The sequence below is a fragment of the Lemur catta genome, chromosome 7, assembly GCF_020740605.2.
Source record: "Lemur catta isolate mLemCat1 chromosome 7, mLemCat1.pri, whole genome shotgun sequence".
Classification (NCBI taxonomy): Eukaryota; Metazoa; Chordata; class Mammalia; order Primates; family Lemuridae; genus Lemur; species Lemur catta.
The window spans coordinates 36,967,382-36,984,235 of NC_059134.1; the positions used below are offsets into that span (position 1 = coordinate 36,967,382).

The 16,854-nt window shown below is 34.2% G+C and overlaps 1 protein-coding gene across 3 annotated transcripts in view; it reads right to left on the reverse strand.

Annotated features, from left to right (window-relative positions):
- CNTN5 (contactin 5) overlaps window positions 1-16,854 on the reverse strand; it is a 1,109,255-nt gene that overhangs the window by 298,757 nt on the left and 793,644 nt on the right. For all 3 annotated transcript variants that reach the window (XM_045556882.1, XM_045556883.1, XM_045556884.1), the window contains one exon: window positions 701-803. In XM_045556882.1, the coding sequence (XP_045412838.1) occupies window positions 701-803 (103 nt within the window). The remainder of the gene's footprint in view (window positions 1-700; window positions 804-16,854) is intronic.

A 16,854-nucleotide genomic window follows, 5' to 3' on the forward strand; every position in this document is an offset into this window, starting at 1 on the left:
TTTAAAATAAATCATACTACTCTAATCAAATATAATCAAAATTCTACTCCTGCCTCTGATCCCAATACCCATATTGTAAATATCATTGACAAGTGACTACATATCATGGGATATAAACCCTCAGAAATAGATTCATTAAGTATAGCAGGCATTAAGTTGTGATATAAATTATCTCTCTGATTTGGGGAATGATGACCTGTTCTACATATTGACAGCTGGTGCTATCATGTTATTTTTATTTCAGAAGATACTGAAATCAATTGACTCACTGTAACTATTATCATTATAATTTTGATCTGTTGTATTATTATATATTATCAGAATCTACATTATATACATGAGGAGCAGATAATACCTCATCTTTTTATCTTCTTTTATTTATATCATTGCCGAGTGAAATTTAAGAGTGAGATTAGAATTTTAAGACAAGCAGACAAAGAGATGTAAAGCTTTTCTTTAAATAAGTTTCCTCTATGTTAAAATAGCAAAATTGTATACATCTCTGTCCATAGAATGACTGACTATAAAGGTAATTATAATCGGTAACTTTGTCAATTCCCATTTGCCTTTCTTTTAAAACATGAATAGCCACCATGGAGCTTCTGGGAAAATGGAACGTAGCAAAATAAATGATCCAAAAATAAGATATGCCACATTTTAATAAACAATCATGTACAATTATGGAAGAATATGTACTTACTTGCCAAGTGCAAAGCACTCCATCTTAACAGTTGTTCCCTTAGCAGCTGTAACCGTGAAAGGAAAATGGACCTCAATTTTCGGCTCATATTCTCCCATCACACCTTGGAAATAAAGAATAGTCTTTAAGCATCAAATGAATGTTGCAACTTTTTTTCCAGTCCTGGAGATAGAAAATCACTGTCGTTGGGCTGTTAATGTCTGTTTGATGACTGCTAATTTTTTTGATACATCGAAATAAGAGGCACACTTAGATTCAATTATTATGATGAAATCCTAGTCTTCCCTGAAGGACTGGATTGCATGCATGTCCATTATCAGTTAAACTAATAATATTGAAGGTTTTAATCAACACTGGTATTACAGTTCATTGACTGATTATTCTCTAGAAATAAATAACTATGAACATTTTTCATGGGAAATAGTGTGTTGATTTTTTTAAATAAGAAAAGGTATCAAAATTTCTCTTATGATTGCCAAATAAATTAATTTCATCTATTAAGTCACATATTTATTGAATATCTATAATATGCAAGGCATTTTGCTAAGCATTGTTGGAGTTCCAAAGATTAATCACTCTCAAGCACTCAACAAGTATATTCTTAAAGAAGAAACAACACACTGCATCTCAAATATGGCAAGAAATCTCCATATCAAATTATTGTAATGCAAGATTGGCAGTGATGAGTGCCATGAATGAGGTATTGCTTATCTGTTATGCACATCTGAGGAGATTGTAAGAATATTTAGGATTTGGATAAGTGGGGAAAAGATAGGAGAGAAAGTAAATGGAGCTATAGGAACAAAAATAAAGATATGGGAAACCACCAGAAATAACAATATCCATTTTTCTGGCATGCTGATATGGGAAGGGAAGTGATACTAGGTAAATTTGGAAATATAGATGAAATACACAAAAAAATAGAGAACCTTGAGTATCCGAGTAAGACATTCAGACTTTAATCTGTAAGAAATTTGGAGCCATTGGGGTTTTGAATAGGAGAGTGGCATTATGCTGAGATGTATATACTGGAATTAGAGCAAAGACAGGTACATTAATTACATTACTTCATTAATGCAAGATAGAAGTAATAAAGGCCTGAACTTTAATTGTGTCAGTAAAAATAGAGAACAATGCACTAGATGGGAAAAACCAAGAAAGGATTAAACTGGTAACAGTTGGCACACAGTAAGGTATAGGGATAATGGTGTGGGTAGTATCAATAATAACACTATGGTTTTTAGCTTAGGGGTTTAGGGGATGTCAATTTAAAAAAAGAACACAGCTACAGAAGGAAATATGAGGATTTTCAATTTAGTGGTATTGAGTTTGAAATACCTACAAGATATTCAGAAGAAACTGTCTGACCACACAGTACAAATAAGAGAATGAAGCTCAGGATGAATTCTAGCCAGGTGATAAACACTTAGAGTCATCATTTACAGGTGGCAGTTGAAGCCAGAGATTGTAAAGGGCTTTTATTCACCAAAAAACAATGCACTAGCTGAAGCCTGGTGGATTCTTCTGCTAGTGCCATCACATAGCCCTTGAGCTAATTTTCTCCCCAAAATAATTTTTAAAAGCCCCATATGTATAAAGCACCACATAGAAAACAGCTGTGATTTAGCACCGATGCTTCTCTGAGGAGACTGTATATGTGTTTGGGGGTGCCTACGTTTATGACCATATATGCATGTCCAGGTCTTTATGCATATTGGCTCCGTGTGCAATTCCTTTGTATATGGGTGTAGGATGAGGAGAGGAAAAAACACAGAGTAAGATAAATGCTATAAGACATTAAAGTCAGATACACTGTACATGCAAAGAGAGAAAAAGGGTTACCTTTGGCCAGGAAAATCTTTTATGTGCTATCTATCTATCTATCTATCTACCATTTATTTATTATGGGACATTTGAAATAAGCCTTGGAGGAAGAATGTGGACAAGTATAGATGGAAAGTTCTTAAGTTCACTTAGGATAGGAAGATTATCTTTGTTTTTCTGTAGTACTTTTTTTTTTTTTTTTTTTTTTTTTGCAAAATAGAGAAAATGTCACTGATGTTTTCATCACAGAGATTTGGCTTCTAGACCTGGCTCTGCTAATGATGGGACTGTACCACCTCTGACAGGTCTGCAACCTCTGGGTTTCATTTTTCTAATCCATAAACTGAGGGTATGAAGGGAATGACCCTTAATATAATGTCCTGCTTTAAGAGGTTAAATCCCTAGATTGCTTCTTAGTCTAAAGTTTGCTGCATATCAAGAGCCTGATAAATAGCAAGTGAATTAAGCGGTTAGCACTATTATGTCACCCAAAACAGAGGTTTAATCACTTCTGCACTATTTGTCAATAGTATTTTTCTCTTCTACTTCTTTTCAAATATCTCCCCTTGCTTCTCCTCACCATACTTTCCAACTTCCTTTTCATTAATATGTTTCTTCCTCATCTCTTCCTTTTACCCTTTGTCTCTTCTATCTACTTGAATAGCAGCAGGATTTGGCCTGCTGGTGACACCTATAAACTCACCTGAGTGTACCTGATGATGTGAAGCTTATCTTTAATGTTCCTTTACTTGTAAGCGCCATATGAGGACTCCCAGGCATCCTGCTCAGGGCTCACCTTTGACTGCTCCCACAGCGCAGACCCCAGAGTTATTTTCTGATTTACCTGCCCAGTCATAGAATTGATTCTGTAGTGTTGTTCCTTTCTGCCTGTTCATCTGATGATTCAATAACACTTGATTTATCATAACTTAAGCCCCTTACTTGCATGGGTTCCTGTGAGTGCTGGAAGTTACTGAGTCTTACAAAGTGTTGGAGAGAAATTTAGGCCAAATTTAGAAAATATTTCTATATGTTAATAATTATTTCTAGTAAATTGTTCAAAGAGATCTTATCAGAAAGGGGCCTGAATCTCCATAGTTCCAGTAACTCATTTTGATTTCTTTGTTTCCCATTCTAAATAAATAATTTCCTTTAGAATTGACCTTTACATTAATACTTTTGTATTATTTTTATTAAAGAAGGCCCCGTATTTGTACAAAATTTCAGGCCTTTCAAAACCTAGATCTGCCTCCCCCATATGATACCAAAGAATTGCTGACACTGTTGGCTAATGGGAGGCAGACACGTATATTCTCTCTCTCTCCTAGATAACGTGTATGAATTGCAAAGAAGACATTCTTTTATTGCTATAATCCTTAAGAATGACTCAAAGGATTGGTGCTACTGGTAGTATTTGGGAAGTAATTTTGCCCAGAGCCTTCTGGTGGTCCTCAAATGATTTCCATTATGGACAAAGACATTGTTAAGCCTCATTCCAGGGCCCAGGAGGTTGTTAATATCTGAAATATATATATTAAAATAAAATAAAATGGTTTGAATAAGAAGCTTGAATAAATTATATTACTAATTTAAGCCACACTGCAAGGAATTACAGCTTTTTAAAAAAATTTTACTATGAGAATGGTGATATATGGACAGATGAGATTGCTGTTTAAGAGAATCGGTCACATTTAGTGGGTAAGTTTTGCTTTACATTGCATGGAATAATTATGTTAGAGCTAAAGTTGGCCTTAGCTTATATAATTTACCTTCCTTCTTTTAAAGATGAGAGAACTAAGCATCAAAGAGATCAAGTAACTGGCTCAAAATCTTTTAGAAATCTGTTGGTTGGTAGAAATGGAGCAAAAATAGGGATTTTTTTGACCTTAAATTTCCAGAGCTATTTTCTTGACATTCCTCTGTTAAGGAACTTTAATCACAGTCCAGGCATACCACACGTACTACATTAATCATTGACTATCTGCCCTGGTTATATGTTTTATTTCAGCTGCAATTTTTAATATCTTAAATAATTTGTAGTTTAGCTTGTAATTTCTTTTGCTAGGCAGGGTTTGGTACTGAAAGGAAAGGGAAACAGTCCCATAAGACCCATAGCTGAAGATCAAAATATTGGGCTTGCCTTTTCAGTTAAAGTAGCTCTTTGATCTTTTGATTGCCCCCAGTATGGAGCTGAATATTGCTCAAGAGACACTGAAATGTGTCTTCACTTCCTTCCCCACACCTGTCTCTCCTGGCTTACTTGGCTGCCCTACTTTAGAATTATGTGCTATTAGAAGATGACCCCAAATTACCCTAATTCCTAATAAACAGAAGCTTCCCAGCCGAGATCACATTCCTTTCCTTGTATATCTCCATGGTTGTTGATTTTCTTATTTATTCCAATTACTTACAAAGAGCGAGGATGCTTTTCCCTAAGTGGAATTTAATTTAGAGCAGTGTTTCTCCAAGCACATTACAGAACAGAGAGCCAACGAAAAATCTGGGCAACATCTAAAATTTTAGGCTACAGGGTCCAACTTTAAGCCTAATGATGAAGACTTTGTGAAGGTAGGGGTATGAACTCTATATTTTAATAATTCTCTGCATAATGTTATGTATATTAAGAAAATTCAAAGTTGGACCTTTCATGACTCTGACTTTTATCATGTTACTTGTCATTCTTAGAGTGTAATACACTGACATGTCTGAAAAACTGTCATCCAGAGGGTCTATAAACACACTGCATTCATTAGTGTCCTAACATTAGGACAAATTATATCCAACTTATATGTACTGGTGCTTTCACCAGAGCTGGGTTTTTTCCTGGTTGGCTGGGGACCCTGTCCTGATTGGTCAGTGTCTATGCAATAGCAGTTGTTACTTATCTCTAATGACAGTTCTGTCTGATACCCATAGTAATACATATTTCTAGGATCAGGGACTCATATCCAGTAAGCCTTAAGAATTTGGATGAGCTCACAAGTTGGAAAGCTTTGGCTGATCTTTTTCTTATGTCCAAATAATGGGTATTTACATTTTTGCTTTCAACACCTTTTCCAACCATACTCAGCATATGTTTTTTGTCTTCCAAGAATAGCAGCTGTCTTCTCAACACTTCTTTTGGGAAATTTTTTTTCCATCTTTTCAAACTATGTGAGTTGAATCAGAGCTACTACCTTCCCATATAGATTCTGCCTCCCTAGCTATAGTTGTTAACTTGTGTGGGCACCTGACCCAAGCTTGACTAGTTAGATTACCCTCTTTCCCTGTTCACAGTAATTGATTCATGGATGGGCAGCTGAGGGTGGGATTTTTTAACTAGGGACCACGAAGTCTAAGTCTTAGTACTCCCGTGGTAGCAAAAAAGAATCTACATGTTTAAGAGTTACTGGAGCTTCCACTACGTGGAAGAAAGTTCAGCTTCCATTGAAGAGAAACCAATTTAGATAGACTTAAGAATATATAGAGAGGAGAGATGGAAAAAGAGTATTGGTTGCATGTTAGTTTTACCTGGGATTTAGCTGCTTGTCCTTCTCTCAGTTAAATAAAACAAATTCCCTAATTTGGTTATTTCAAGTTAGATTTCTCAATTGCGACCAAAAGAGTTCTCACTGAGATGTCACTGTTCCCAGTATAAGTGGTGGTGACTTGATTCAGATTCTATCTCATAACCAATCTGGATTCTGAGTCTATCATATTTAAGACACTAACTAGACCAAGCAAAGAACAAGATCCAGTAGGGTTGCAATAGTGGCCAAAACAAAGCAATAAATTAGATTTGTTCTATTTTTAAGCATTTTTTAGTAGAGAATGTAAATTCTAACAGAGAATAGAAAAATAAGCTAAATAAATATCTTAATAAAAGAGGATAAATCAAATTATAAAAGTACAAATAAAGTACTATGGGAGATGAGAAGAAAGAGAGATTACTGACCAAGAAAATGGAGAAAAATGGGGAACTGCTTTAACTGGATTATGACAGTGGGATTGGAGTTAAAAGATGTGGTGGTGAAAGTTTAATGACTCTCAGGTGGAAGGGACAGTGTTAGTAAAAGCATAGAAGTGAGATTCTGAGGTTTTTATCAGAAATTTAGTTTTATTACATTGAGTATAAAAAGTAGTGAGAGATGGCCGGGCATGGTGGCTCATGCTCGTAATCTTAGCACTCTAGGAGGCCGAGGTGAGAGGATTGCTTGAGGTCAGGAGTTCCCGTCTCTACTAAAAATAGAAAGAAATTATCTGGACAACTAAAAATATATATAGAAAAAATTAGCCGGGCATGGTGGCACATGCCTGGAGTCCCAGCTACTTGGGAGGCTGAGGCAGAAGGATTGCTTAAGCCCAGGAGTTTGAGGTTGCTGTGAGCTAGGCTGATGCCACGGCACTCTAGCCCAGGCAACAGAGCAAGACTCTGTCTCAAAAAAAAAAAAAAAAAAAAAAAGTAGTGAGAGAGAAATTTCAAATATAAGTTGGGGCTAGATGATAAATAATATCTAGTGACATACCTTAACAATGGCTGGATAAATGTGCATGATTGCTCATTTTGAATTATAGCTTGAACAATCATTAGGTATCTGATTTTACTTAGAGATAACTCCTGGAGTGAATATATACATATTATTTTTATCAATTATTTCATATTGATAAACTGAATGCACAATATGTGTAATGAAGATGTATCCAGGATAAGAATCATAGTAAAGGCCCTGTGAACTGAAGTATAGTTTTCACACTATATAGTTTGCAAATTGAAATATATTGAAATTACTGAATAAAATATCTTGGGACTTTTCTTTATTTCACCAGAGATATATGTGACATGAGAATTCTCTACATTATTTTTATTTTATAGTGTTTGAGTTTCAGTGGATCTTTCACTTATTATTTTTGTTACTATCTTGAAGAGTCTGAATAGAAATAGTCATTGTGCTATGTTATCCCCCTGATAAGGGAATGAAAGACTAAATAATATTAACAATAACAAATAATGATAATAACTATAAAAATGAGAGAGGGAAGATAGGAAATGACTAAGTAGTGTATACTATGCCTAAGGATATTGTGTTCTGTGTGAGACATGTCACTGTGATCATCCTTTCCAGACATATGCAAATCCCAACTCCAGCCATAGCTCTGTTGAAACATTGAGGCAATCACAGAACTTCTCTGGTTGCCAGTTTTTTCATATGTAATAAAAATGCTAATATTGCTGTGGGTTTAGAAATTTAGTACTATGTTAGGAAATACATATTATATATCAATATCTCCCTTTACTTACTATATTAAAATAAATGTAAAAGTTATGTTATTTGGAAATTTTAATCATTTAGAAATGTGTCCAGATTCCCTTTTCTAAAAATTCTCTAATCAGCCACTGATAAGTAACAATTTTGTGAGCCTACATAGACAGACAATATATTGTTTTCTCACCTAAAAAAATGTATATTACCCTGAATCATAGTTTCTTGAAGTAAGACATTGCTATGTAAATAAAGGACTGAAGGATCTTCTGACAAAATAAAATAAATGGCTTGTGTTATCAACAACTAAATGCATCATTTTGAGTAATATTTATATAGGGAGACTGAGAAAAAAACCTAGAATTTTATTATTAGGAGAAAATGTTTCTCATCACTATTATGTACATCCTGAAAATCAGAGAAGCCAATAAATTTATTCTCCCTTCCCAAGCATCAGGAATAAATTGATCAAGCGGCTGCTTCACACTGTAATTGCTTTCTTCTGATTACTAAATTTTAAGACTTATTTCATTCTCCTGTTCTCGCTACTATGATTTAGGGAAACACACTCATCTCTCTTCACCATCTTCTGAGGGCTCCTTCCATGTGCATCAATAACTTAGAAAAAGATCTTATAAATATAAGGTCCAAAGAAAACAACTATATATTTTTTCCAAACACATAAGCTTTCTCTGGCATTAAAACAGTATGCAGGATAGAGCAAACTTTGAAAATTTGATACAAAGGGGGAATGAATATTCACTTGGAATGAGAAGTTTGTTGAAAAGTTCTTCTATTTTTAGAAAAGTAGATATGCTTGCTATTTTCATCAATCTGTATGTAAAAATTATAGAAATGTTTTTGTAAATATACTCACATAACCAAAACAGAAATGTTTGACATTAAGTCAGTATTTAAAAACTCTAATGGGTGATTTTTTTTAAACTTAAGATTTCTTTTACTTCGTGAAGTGTATGTGTGTGAGTGTCTGTCCATTTGTGTAAGGATTGGAGCCTTTAGAATATTAAAAAGAATAAGAAAATTTTGGTACCTGCAAAAAGTTTTGGTACTTTTGACTATTACAAGCTGTCACCAAGACCTATGTGAATATGATTTAGAACAACACATAAGATATATAATAAACTAGAGTCCTCATTTTAACAGCTATGGACCCTTCTTTGAAAGCTAACTTGGGCCCCATAATAAGTGGAGAATGATTATATTGACTTGAAAAGAAATTAAATCAAAATAATGTAGTGATTATAAATGACATATTAATGTTCAGTTCAACAATTAAATGCTTTGAAGATCTCTAAATAATGCTATAACCCACCTTAATCAGAGTAGATTCTTTTCAATTGTGATTTAACTAGAAACTGTGATTTCTATATAATTCATTCAAACATTTATGCCTACCACAATCTTTATTTTTTATAAAAAAATAGAAAGGAAATTACTGGAGAAATATGGTGGACTCAATGCATTAGAGAAATTAATAATAAGTTGCTGTATCTACAGTCCTTTCTACAAAACACTGAAAGGGTACAGTGAGATACAAATATCATAAAGATGACTCAAGGCACATCTCAGTTATGAGGGAGCTGTTTTTACACACATATACCATCTGGAGAGTAGGGAGGGTATACAAAGTGGAGAATAAGATTGAGACAACTGGAGAGCTGAAAAACTACATATAATAGCTGAGTCATATTATTGATGAAATAAGGAGACTAGTCATGACCTCTTGTTGCTGAAATTCTTAGAACTATTTGGACTAGAACTATGTGGACTCAGGTATCTTCCAGTCTCAGTCTACATAAAGTCATACCATCTTACAGACTCTAATCTTGGACTTCCTTAATATCTCCTTTCTCTTATCACATCATGTCTTTCCTGAAACTAAAAGTCCGTTACTTAGGTTCACTTGAGTGAGATTCTGTTTCTTGCAACTACCGAGAACGCTCACCCACATTGCTTTTTATTTCGAATGTTTTATCATTCTTCAGGAGGCTTGTTCCCTCTAGAAAAGTTTTTTACCCATAGCTGTCTACCAATCCATACAGTAACCACCCAGGAGTCAAGGGACTTAAAATATTCTGGAGGAATTAGTTCTGCCAGCTCAGTTGATCGACTGTCTGGCTGCATAACGCTGGGAGAAAAACGTGACAAATGAGTTGTTTTAAACTATTGTTAAAAGTTTATTTTTACACTTGAATCTGCACAGATTGTCTTCTTATTGCAGTCTTGTTATTGAGAATGCCAGCATTCCTGCTGTTCCCTCTCACATTTGAGATACAAAACATACCAGCCCCCAAATTGCTCTGCAAACAATTCACCACATATTTTATTGCACAAACTCTTACTGATTTCAAAGCCTCTGTATGATATGGTTCAAAGGGGAGTGTTTCTAGAGGGGAATGCCGATTATCATAGCCTCATCACAGGGCTTTATGTGCATTAAAGACTAGATGTAAAGAGGGAATAAACATTGACTGAACACCTGCTATAACCCTGTTGCTTTGTAAAGTAAGTAAATTGTCATCTACGTCTCACAAAACATAGTAAGGTATATGTAATTATCCATATTTTCAGTAAGAGAAAACTGAGTATTGCAGTGGTTAAGTAACTCCCTCAACATCACTGAGTTGTTAAGTGAAAGTCAAGAGAGTTAAACCGAGGACTATATTAACACTGAAGCCACTTTTCTTCAGTGTCCTATGTTGCACTTCAGGAAAAGTTTCTGTTGTTTGCAAAGTAGAATTTATTATAGTCAGTCCCAATTTTTTAGAAAATTAAATTCTACTTTAAATATTAATTTCTCAGTAAAGTCTTTCTTGCCCCTCTACCCATCCCCTCCCCAACCAGGTTAATCTCTATCTGTTTGTCTGTCTCTCTGTATATGTATGTATATGTGTATGTATATATATATATATATATATACAGAGAGTTATTAGTTTTTTGGTAAAACTAATAACAATCATAATCAATTGCTCAATCTCATCACATTTCTATTCTTTTGTTCAATATCTAATTTATTTTCTAATCTATAAATTCAACCAGTACAGGAACCACATCATTTTGTTACCCTTGCATCCTTAAATAGTTCTTGGTACAAAGTCAATGCTCAAGAATATTTGATGACTAAATCAATTAATTAGTTATTAATTATGTGTAATTATGTATGAAGATGCACGATAGGTGACATAGAAGCTTAGAATATTTTATTTTTATATATTTCAATGCTTATGTTCTTTCTTGTTTTGAGGAAAATTCAAGGTAATTTTTAATATGGAATCATAAAAATCTATACTTTGTTTCTAATTATTGAGATATGGTTATATGATAATGGAACATATTTTGTGAATGAATAAGCTGATAAAGTTTCTCCATTTCTCTATAATCAGTCAATTATCAAGTTCTTTTAATTTGGTTCCTATTACATCTTTCTCATCCATTCCTTTACTTTCATTCTGATTGTCATTACTTTCAAGATGATTGTCAGTACTTTAATGTACATTCCCTTTCATCCAGCCTATTTGTTTTGGCAAGATGAAGACCCTTGGTAACTTTTGCAAGAATAGTGGTTATTAAATATTCACAGGATTAGGTATAAGAAAAAGTAGGAGTGAAATCTGAGATAGAGTTTGGACAATATCTTGGAAGAAGCCTTGCTATCAAGGCAAGAAGAGAAAATTGGATGGGAACTGGAGGGAACTATGGAATCAAGAAAGTTAGGATGATAAGCAATCTGTTATGTTTACTGATGAGAATGATTCAGTACGATACTGTTTGTAAGAGAGAGATGGAATAATTGCATATGCCAACTCCTTGAACTAGGTAAGAGGGGATGAGATCCAGGGGATGAGAACTGTCAAGAACAATTCATTATTTGCAAAAGGAGGTAAGGTAGCATAATACAGATACAGATACAGTTAACATGTTATATTTGTAACTGGAAAGATTAATAATAATAGAAATTTAAGGTAATTCCTGTGATCAAAGTTAAGTATTTTTTTCTATCTACAATCAGCTGCATAGAAAAACCATGAAATGAATAGGACAATGGCTGGATTTGGGATTAGAGATTTGCCAAAGTGAGTATAATATGACAAAGAGATTAAGGGAATAGAAAGTTGAGAGCATGTAGAGAAGAATGTTTAATAATAAATGACTATGTAATCTAAGTTAGAAAGAGATGACACTTGAAAACATGGGGGTGTGATGAATAGTGAAATAATATATTGATCAAAGGAATGGGGAATCTGAAAAATTGTTGAAGTGGAAAGTAGTAAACAAAATTATTTGGACAAAAGGAGGCTGTAAGCAGAGTGGTTTACTTGAAATTGAGATTTTGATGAACGTAGAATGATTGGTAATGCAGATTCAGGAATGGGTGGCTAAGCTGGGCTGGAGTACAAGTTCATGGAAAGCAAGGAGGTCAAAAAACTGAGAGGACAAGGTATTGGATGGATAATTGATGCAAATATGGGTGTCACCAAGATATCGATAGAACAATGTATTTAGTAAATGAGGAAGACTGAACCAGGAGCACAAGGGATTATTATAAGAAGGATGACTGCAACTGCTAAAAAGCATGACAATGACTCCTCTCTCTATTCATTAACATCTGAATTTCTTAGTCTTCCACTCAAAGACTTCAATGTACTAGTCCTAAATTATCTTTTCAACTTTACCTCTCACTCTTCCCCTTCATGCATCCAATATTTCATGTACCAGAAATGCTTACTATTTTCTAAATATGATTTATCCTTAATTGATTATGAGCCTTTATACATGCTGTTGGTTCTTGTCTAAAAATATCTTAATATGATCTCCTGCACACTAAAATTCAGTTTATCAATAAGTTTTACTTGAAATTATGTCTCATAAAAAAGAAGAAAATACAAAAATAATCCTTCCATTAAAAACCAAAAACAAAACCACAGAAACCTGAAACTTCTTTAGCAAGAAATCTTGTCCTCTACTGCTGGATCACTGTGGCGATTTATTTCTATAATACCAAACATCTCTTTCCTTGTATTATGGTTATTTATGTACAGCTATTCAAATTATCTTACCAGTCAAACTGTCATGATCAAATCTGAACTCTCCTGTCGAGGCCTAACCTACTCCTAATTCTCCTTTAGTCTTTCTTTGTTTCTGATGTTCTCATAACTTATTCTTTGAACTCTTAGGCCATTATAAGGAAACTTATCATTTCATACAGTTGTATTCTTAACTCTTCACTCTACCTGCTCATCAAAATGAAACGTGGCTTTTCCCATATCACATCCATTTGGCCTTTATTAGTCAATAGAATAGAATTGTGGCATATCGTCAATCCATTCCTTTCTCCAAAAGTCCTTTCAAGACTCCAAATCAAAACTTCAATCTGTTAGTCTCTTCTTCCTACTACTACCCAAACAATACAAATAACATAATTTTTATTCCAATTTGTTGCTTAAAGAGCTCTGTTTACTCAATAATGTTTTTGTTTTGTTTTGTCCGGTTTTTTAATTTCAGCATCTTACAGGGACAAATGTTTAAGTTACATATCTTGTCTTTGCCCCACCTGAGTCAGAGATTCAAGTGTGTCCATCCCCCAGACGGTGGGCACCGCACCCATTAGGTGTATATATACCCATCCCCTCCTCCCCCTCCCAGCTGCCCAACACTTGATGAGTATTACTACTAAATGTGCACATAAGTGTTGATCAGTTAATATCAATTTGATGATAAGTACATGTGATGCTTGTTTTTCCATTCTTGGGATACTTCACTTAGTAGAATGGGCTCCAGCTCTAGCCAGGATAATACAAGAGGTGCTAGATCACCATTGAGTTTGTGGCTGAGTAGAACTCCATGGTATACACATATCACATTTTATTAATTCACTTATATATTGATGGGCACTTGGGTTGTTTCCACATATTTGCATGTAATTATAATTCAAACCTTCACTACCTTTGCCTTGATTGTTAGTGTACTTGGCCCCCTAAACCTGCTGCATTTTTCCTCCATTCTTTACTCTCACTCCAGATTAATCTTCCTAAAATACCATTTTCAGCATTTATTTCCCTTTCTTAAAAACTCAGTGACTTCCCATTGCCATATTGATGAAATTCAAGGTCTTTATTTTGGCATATAAAGCCCTAAAAATCTGCTCCAAAGCTAATTTTCCTGCCTGAGTTTCCACTTGACCATCATAAGCCACCCTGCTCTTGTCAAACTACCTCCTAAATGGCACTTAAGTATTCATTTGTTATATTGAAATTTTTAACATATATATCTACTCACATACTGTCCATTAAAAAGACTAGACCAAATTCCTTTTCTTCAAGAATACCTTCTATAACGATTGCAGTTACATGTAATTACAATGATGGATTCATCCTATAAACTCCTACAGAATGTACTATTTATACTTTTCATCTCCATTTAGTCATGTTTTCTTTAATGTTTTATGATTGCATATATTATATATCTATTGAGATAGATAATTTATTGGTGACTAGAGCCACATCTTATACTTAGTTTTGGCTTATATAGGCTCTAATCATGGTAAGTTCTGTGCATGCAGTCCAATTCTGCTATAAACCAAATGATAAGAGCTAGTTTTTGAGCATCAGTTATACTTACATAATGGAATGATAACTAATACTAAAATACATTAAAGAATTTATCATTATTCAGGACTAAGAACACAACATAATGCTTCTAGGATTTTTACCAAATCCTCATAGGGACTTTCAGATTTCAGTATCATTTGGGGAGTGTGACAGTTAATTTTAGGAGTCAACTTGACTGAATTAAGCAATATTTAGAAAGCTGGTAAAGTAAAAATTTGGGGTGTGTTTGTGGGGGTGTTTCCAGAGAAGCAGGTGGAAAAGATCCACCCTCAATGTGGGCAGGCAACCATCCAGTTGGTCTGTGGCCCAGAGAGAACAAAAACAGATGGAATGTGCGTGCCTATCTATCTCCTGGCACTGAGATACCTCTTTCTCTACTGTCCTAGAACAGTTTCCTGGTCTTTGTACTCTAGAACTTACACCAACATCCCCACACCCCTCACCCCTGCTCTCCTGGATTCTCAGGCCTTCAGCCTCTGACTGAGAGTTACACCCTCAGCTTCCCTGTTTCTGAGGCCTTCAGATTTGGAATGAGCCCCACTACTAGCATGCCAGTATCTCCAGCTTGCAGGTCTGTCGTGGGACTGTAATTCAACTAATATACACTAAAGTGAAAATTACTGATCTTGAATTTTTTCTGTGGAATCTTAATACCATAATGCTTATTCACTTAAATGATTATATAATTGGTGGAATTTAGCCTGAGTGGTGTATTATGTCATGAGGAGGGAGAGGTTTTAGAGAATGAGTCTTGCTACATTTGGCCAAACTGCCTGAGAGTCCATTTCTGAGCTTAGAGATTATAAATTGTTCCTACGTTTTTTTTTCCTATTTGTTTTCTTCCTTTGTGTCTGAATTTCAAAATCTGTAAAAGCTTCTTGAGGATATGTCTTTTATTTAAACAAAGGCAAAATCAGAAAGGCCTGTGGCAGTGGCTGACTTTGGTAGGTCAGCTATTTATACATATGAATCATTAACAAGTTGCCCATCTGTAAGATTTGTACTATACACACTTGATCACCATGATGTTAGGATGATAACAAAATATTTCTTTATTTTGGCTTTCATTTATTTATTAAACCAGTGAGTGATGGAAATATTCTTTAAGATTCTGGGTTCAACATATTTTTTGTTTTCTTTTTCTTTCATAACTAAAATTTTTAAGTCTGTCTGACATTTTAAAAGAAAACCTACATTTAAAGAAAAAAGCATGCAGTAATATTAAGTAGACCTTACTGATTATTAAGAAAATTAGACTGAATTCTCTTGGCAGATATTTTGACAGATAATTAACACACTATGTATCAGGCAACCTTACATTCTCTATAGATGAATCTTTCATTCCCAAAGATCAGGATAACCCCAATTTTACTTATGTGGGTTACTCCTTACACTCTGTATAATTTCACAAACTTGATAGATTCTCTCTTTTTTGGTGAATTTAGAAGAATACCCTTCATAATGTTTATTCCAATGAAACTGGGAAGAAGCAAATATTGATTGCTTTTGTAAAAATCATCTCTAACCATGTCCTTTGAACTTGATTTCAGGTAATACTGATGAAATTAATGCAAGAGCCCCAATGTGGCATTGACATTATAAGGGAGGCAGGATGATACAATCACTGTGAGTTAGAGCTCTAATTCCACACCTCTCACCAACTATGACCTTGGGTGAGTCTCTTAACTGTTAGTAACTGAGCAGTAAAGCATAAAGGTTAGGAGCACTTTTTGTACTTATATACTCTTAGAGTCTGACAAGCATAGGTAAGAGGACCTGCTACCTGTCTAAATCACAAATTCTTTAACTATAAAAGAAAGATAGGATCAACAAACTGTTTTGCCATGATGACTAAATGAAAGAATGTATAAAATACTTTCAGCACAGTGGCTGGTGCGTAGGAAGAATGTTAATTATTATCAAGACTTCCACTTACGCAGCTGCTATCTCTCCTCCACAGCACTGAAAAGACAAGGGTTATAAAACAGTAAGATAGTAAGATGAATCATTGAGATCTATCATTGAGTTTTAATATATTTTGAATAATGTCAGGATTATATTTATATAAGTGAATTACTTCCCAGTATGTCTACTTTGAAGAGCACAACACTCATTTGAATATATGAGGTTCGGTACATTTATTAAAAAATGTTATTTTATGATAAATTTGCAAAATATCTCATTGGGATGAACTATGAAAGAAGCACTTCTAAATATTACAAATTACTTTTTAGAAGAAGTAGTTTTAGAACTTTCAATATCCTGGATGTGATTTTTAACACTGGATAATAAAAGTAATCACAAAATAACAAATTCAATATCCTTGCAGGATAATGAAAACTTTAAAATATCCACCATAAGTTATTCAATTTTAGACAAATTAACTGAGACATAATGTGAGAATTAGTTCAGAGGGGAAAATGGAAAGAAATAATTTAAAATGATTCATGGAGAGCCTTAA